The following is a 6,724-nucleotide window of genomic DNA, read 5'->3' as shown; positions in this document are numbered from 1 at the left end:
AATTTTCCTAGCATAAGGTAAATCTGTAGAGTGAAATGGGGTATGGCCCACCTCAAATGCTTCCTTTTTTCACCCCTCTTAATTTTTTCCTTCGTATCAGTCTCAATGTCTTCTCTTTGCTCTCCATGGTGCCACCATCGTCTTTCTTTACTCAATTCTATTTTATTCCCTTTTTCATAAGGAATGGATTTTCTTGAAGGAATTTGAAAAGTGATTGTTAATTGTCGATCGTTGGTAATAGCTAATCCGATTCGAACTGTCCAAAGGCAATAATGCCCAAAATTTGTTGACTGAAATCGACTTGACCCAATATCAAACCGATAATCGAAAACAAAGCTTATTTGTTCCAAACCAACCCAAACTGTAATCGATTGAGATGACCTGTGACCGTTAATAACTCAACTCAATTGATAACCCCGTCAAATAAGATTGAGTTGCCATTTTCACCATTATTTAAGATTAAAATTAAAATAAACGCACCTAAGAATAATACTTGTATTAGTATGAAATTATTTGTCAAAACTTGAAAATATAATGTAAAAATATAGTCGCTAATCTGACTTGATATAATTCGACGTCTTAAAGCGAATCCGAGTTGACTTGTATCCGTTAATGACTCAACCAGACCCAAACCCACCCCAAACTGTTTTTGGACCCAACACAACCTAAATTCGAGATGGTTCGACCTCTTATAACTCGACCCATAATCAACCTGGTTAACTCATTAACCTAATTACCATCTTTAATTGTTGTATATTTTCGCTTTGCCAAAATTTGTGCCTAAAATATTTCATTTAACTTATTTGAATCTAAGATATTTGTCGACTTGTAGTTGAATTACACAACATTTCAAGATCACAAGCTTTATCCCCTTCATAATTCTAATCATTAAGAATCATAAACAAAGGTAAAGATATTAACAAACAGTTGTACACTTGCCCCAAACGAAAGATGGGTGAAAAAGAAGAAGCATTTAGTGTGGGTCCCACTGCATTTCACTTTTAGTTACCAAAATAATTGACGCCGTTAAGCTTGAAGTCCTTAACTGTACAAATTACAATTAGATAGTTCGGGTCTTTAACTGGAAAAAAAGCGATAGTTTAGGTCCTTTTCTTAGGCATTACTCGTTTAATAAATATTATAAAATTACATCAAATAATTGCGGTGGTTTGATTCTAAATTTATTAAAAAAATATTTTGACAAAAATTCTAAAATGTAAATCATTGCGTTTATTGCGAAAAATGCTTTTAATAGAGTATAATTTTCATTATATTTATTGAAATATTTTATTATGCATAGATAGTTAAAGTGCATATCTCACAATGCTTTACATTTACGTAGAAAACAATTTGAAAAAATTATAAAACCTAGACCATTAAATCCATTAAGAAAAATATATTTGGAAAAATCGTTGTATTTATTACAAACAAAACTTAAAGCTAACTACTAAAAGACAAGTTTTTATAGTGGAAATGAAAATATTATATTGCGATAAATTAAATACACATGAGATTTTGAGAGGGTTTAAATAATGTGATAACGAGTATGTATGTACACAATGATCACGAGTGCATTTGAATAATCAAAACAAAAGTAATGATTATTAAGTACAATAGTGTTTTAAACGACATGAAAAAGAAGAAAACATATAACATTTTTCTTTAATAGTTTCAATTAAATATGTATACGTCAAGTATAAAACGACATTGATTATGGCTAACTAGATATTATTTTTGGTTAAATATTTTATACTCCCTCCTATTCTACATAAACTTCTCTCTTTCCTTTTTCATCTATTCACAATACATTCTCTATTTCCTTATTTAGTAAAGTTTTATACTTATTTTAATCACCTTACCCCACAACAATACCCACCTCACCCCACAACAATACTTATTTTAATCAACTTATCCCACAACAATATTTATTTTAATCACCCACCCACAATAATACCCCACAATAACTTCCCTCTCTCCAATTACCAAACCCCACTACAATACTTTACCTTATTTTAATTCCTCTCCTTAATTCTAGTGCCCCCATGAATATGGAGGTTTATCTAGAATAGGAGGGAGTATGTTACTTAGTATTTTGTAAATACTTTGAAGTTGAATCTAAAAAAACAATATTTGAGAATGTTTAACCTATTTTATTTATAGGTAAAATCTTAAACATCGTTATAAATACACCGTAGTTGTTTCAAAAAAAAAAATATATGCAAATTTCTAATAGATATGTTTGACACATAATAGATGCAAGACACAACCAAAACATTAGAATGAGTTTAGTTTGGACTTGATATGTTTAATCCATAAATATCATACGGTATACATAAAAAATTAAAAAGTACCTAAACTTATATTCACATCATTTTGAACATATATTAACTAATTTGGAGCATAAATCTAATTTAAGAACTTAATGTTGATTGTTACATTATTCGAATACCTTTTATTTTAATTGATATGATATTTGATTAGTTACAAAATTATTTATAAAACGTTGATCATGCATAACTAATTATCAATTTTTAGTTACTCCGTATAATTATAATTGTATGTATTTTATTTTAATTAATACATTGAAGTTAAACCTAAAAAAAATAAGATTTGAGAAAGATTAATTTATTTTATTTATAAACAAAAATATTAAATGTCATATATGAATTATATATTTTTTTTCCATTATTATAGTAAAAGTTTCAAACAGGCCGCGCGAAGCGCGGGATATTACCTAGTTGTATGGCAAAAATGATGCATTGGGAAAGTAAGAAAATATTTTTTTATTACCCAAGTGTCTACTCACCCTAATATTTTTTTACTCCCAAAAGTCTTCTCAGTTAGTAAGTGTTCTGCTTTCACGGTACAACTTGTCTATCCATTTACCATTTAAACGGTACCGTCTGACCCGTCGCAATGCAAGACTAATTGTTCAAACACAAATTCTCATTGATGGCGGCTTATATCCGTCACAAGGGAAAGACGGGTCAAATAGTTGTATATTTGGCTGAAATGGGCGGGTGGGGCAACTAGTGGGCTTATTATTATATTCTGAAGAGGCTCGTTATTTGTGCTCCTTACAATTATTCTATTGTACCAAACCCCACACACACACCCAACCCATCACCCTTTTGAGAGACGTTAGTCACACTCAAATCAACTTTTTTTTAAAAAAAAAATCTTATGCAATCTTCTTCTTTCATGAACTTCTTCATTGTTGCATAATTTAATTTGTCTGTAAAATTATGTAAATCTTCACCAAAAATATCAAAACAAGAAATTATTTTTCACTAAATAAAATGGCAGAGGAAGAACTTTGCTTAGCTTTAGAGACGGTTTTAGAAGATAATGTATGTGTTGCTGATAACGATGATAGTGTAGTTCCAGTCGTTACTGATGATGAATTTGTGACGATGATGATAAATAAAGGTTCGTTTTTTCCCTTATTATTATGGTAAATATTTTTGTTGTGTTTCTCGATGAAATTCATGGCATTATAAATCAATTTAGGGCATCTTTTGTTTTTGTGTTATTCATTCTTTCGTCTTCTATATTTGGTTATCTTCTACATAATATCCTAAGCTCGTAATTTTTGATGTGGCTGATATAGTGTTGTTGTTAAAGGATATCGGAGGATGATGAATATGGGACGATGATTATAATACTATTAAATTTATTATTACTGTATCTTCAAAATATGAGCATTCCTTCGAAATTTTCATGAGCTTGGAAATCTTACAAACAAGAACTGTTTATATATTCATCCCGTTGTCTATAATTTTCTGTCAAATCTATTTCTCAATTTATGATACATTGTATGTTATTTTGTTGTTTAAGCAGAGTACGGTTTTCGGATACCGTTCCACAATCACGTATTTAATTTTGTATTTCCTGTTGCAGGTACTGACCTAGCTGGATCTCTTCTTGGAATCAAAGCTGCGAAATGGGAGCACATTTACGCTCTCTATATCAAACATTCGCAACAGATTGGATTTAGTGTCAAGAAATCCACATCTCGTAGGGCTGAGACTAAAGATCGACCGTTCATTGAGCGATACTTTCGATGCTCTTGCGAAGGGAATCACGGGAACAAGAGTAAAGTTGTCCTCAATGGTGGTGTTGAAATATTAAACAACAACTTGAGGAATGTCTCAATTACTCGTTGTGAGTGCAAGGCTTGTGTTCGGACTCAAGTAAATGAGGAAGGATTATGGGAGGTACTGTAGCATGAGATTGAACATAATCATCCGTTAACCCCCCCGAGTGGCAGCATCACCATAGGTCCGAGCGTAAAATTTCAGAAGCCGAGGGCGAGTTAATAAAGGCAATGACTGATGGCCACGTGCCCTCTTCTCTGCAATTCAGAGTTGCTGCAGCTGCTGGTGGTGGTGATGAGTTTGTTGGCCACACAAAGCGAGATCATATTAGCTATGTTAATAGACTACGGATGAAAAAAATTGAAGGAGGTGATGCAGCAACATTGATCAACGTGTTAACAAGTAGGCAAGCGGAGGAGCCGGGTTTCTTTTTCCGTGTCCAATTTAATGAAGAAGGAAGATTTAGTAACATATTCTGGCGGGACGCGATGATGAGGGAGGACTATTTGTTGTACCGAGACGTTATCATATTTGATACTACATATCGTACGAATAGGTACAATCTTATTTGTGGCGCCTTTGTTGGTATCAACAATCATTGGTCGAATGTTATGTTTGGTTGTGCTTTCCTGTCAAACGAGAATCAAGAATCATTTGAATGGTTATTCAAAGTCTTCAATGAATCCATGGGCGATGAAATCCTACCAATCTCTATCTTCACTGACCAAGACCAAGCAATAGCAAATGCCATCAAAGAGGTTTGACATTATCTCATTACAACTGACAACATAAAAATGTTAAACAGACCATGTCACCATATTTGTATATAAATGTTATCAAGTTCACCTTACATTACTGTCTAAGCTATCAACATTTTTACGCTCTAATTATCATGTCACCACCTGAGCTGATATATGTTCCTCCTGCTACCAATCTTAAAAGTGGTAACATTTATGATTGTTACTGACATTTTAACACATTTAACAGATGACACCATTTTCAGACTAAATGTTCTAATATAAGATTTTGCCACTTCATATAAATAATTTTTTATACTGCTTACATGACTGTATTTCTATTTACCAAGTCACCACCTGAGATGATATATGTTCCTCATCTTGCTCTATAAATGTTACCTGTATAAGTTTTTGACACGTTTTATAAATAATCTTTTATACTGCCTACATTTAGGTCTAAACTACCAACATTCGTATTTTTATATACATGTTGCATTATGAACTGATTTATGTTCCTCCTGCAATCAATATTAGAAGTGATGACATTTAGACCACAGTGACAGTAACATTGTAACACATTTATCAGTTGACACCATTCTCATCTACAAATGTTATCAAAATAAAATAAATTTTATACTGTTTATATTTCTCTCTAAGCAGCCAACATTTCTTATTGTAATTACTATGTCACCATCTCAGCCCTTATATGTGTCTCCTTTTAACAAACTACACCACGTTTGACATTTCATACAAATATTTGTTTTAACATCTTACAATACTGTCTAAACTACCAACATTTGTTATAACTCATTAATATGTTGCCATATGACTTGATTTATGTTCCTCATGATATCAATCTAAGGAGTGCTTACATTCTAAAACTTTAACTCTAACATTGTACCAGGTTTATCAAATGTCACCTTATTCATGTATAAATGTTGGTGCTATAAGATCTTCACACATCAAATAAATAATTTGTATACTCTTTACAATTTTGTCTAACCTATCAACATTTATATTTATAATGAACATGTTACCATTTTTGTCAATTTTTATATTTTACACATTTGGAAGTGGACACATTACTGAACATTACAGTGGTTACATTTATGCACTAAACCATGAACAAAGCATGTAACCATCTGAATTGATGTTTTTTGTGATCACATATAATAATGGTGACATGTCCACAGGTGTATCCCACATCAAGACATAGGTTATGTCAATGGAATATTCAACAGAACGCCATATCTCACTTTGGGAAATTAAAGGGTGATCGGCCGTTTCAAAATTTATTCAACAAATGTCTTAACGGTTGTTACAATGAGGTTGAATTTGAAGATTCTTGGCGGAAAATGCTGAAAGACTATGGATTAGAGGGCCATTCATGGTTTAAGAGATTATATAAACATCATGTCAAATGGAGCACTGCATTGAACAATGAATACTTTTTAGCCGGTATATTATCGTCTCAGAGGAGCGAGAGCACAAACCATGCTATAGGTTTTCAAGCTTCAAAGACCACTTCAGTCACCGCTTTCTTTGGGATATTTGAAACCACGGTGAAAAGATGGAGAAGTGAAGAGGAGCGGAAAGAATTCAACGGTATAAGATCTACCCCAACCTCCGTGTACCCTTTACTGATCTCTTGCTCCATGCATCTCAAGTTTATACTGTCGAGCTCTTTCGCATCTTTGAGAGAGAATTTGCTCTTACCAGTCGATGTTCCTCTGTTGGTGCACCGCGTCCAACTTGGTGTTTCTGAGGAAGGGCCACATCATGTTACATATGATTGCTCTAATCAGTTAATTGAATGTACTTGCCGAAAGCTGCAAGTTATGGGAATATTCTGCAGTCACATTATCCGCGTCCTCCACATGCATTCAGTGG

At 32.8% G+C, this 6,724-nt stretch overlaps 1 protein-coding gene across 1 annotated transcript; it reads left to right on the top strand.

The window, feature by feature from the left end:
• The first annotated feature begins 4,327 nt into the window (after positions 1-4,327).
• LOC141655547 (protein FAR1-RELATED SEQUENCE 5-like) lies at positions 4,328-4,861 on the top strand. Its single transcript, XM_074462622.1, has one exon. It carries the CDS (start codon positions 4,328-4,330, stop codon positions 4,859-4,861), a length of 534 nt encoding a protein of 177 aa, XP_074318723.1.
• Positions 4,862-6,724: the final 1,863 nt, after the last annotated feature.

This window comes from Silene latifolia, chromosome 5 (assembly GCF_048544455.1).
Source record: "Silene latifolia isolate original U9 population chromosome 5, ASM4854445v1, whole genome shotgun sequence".
Lineage (NCBI taxonomy): Eukaryota > Viridiplantae > Streptophyta > Magnoliopsida > Caryophyllales > Caryophyllaceae > Silene > Silene latifolia.
Note: the sequence above shows the minus strand (reverse complement) of the source record. Positions and strands in the feature narration are given on the sequence as shown.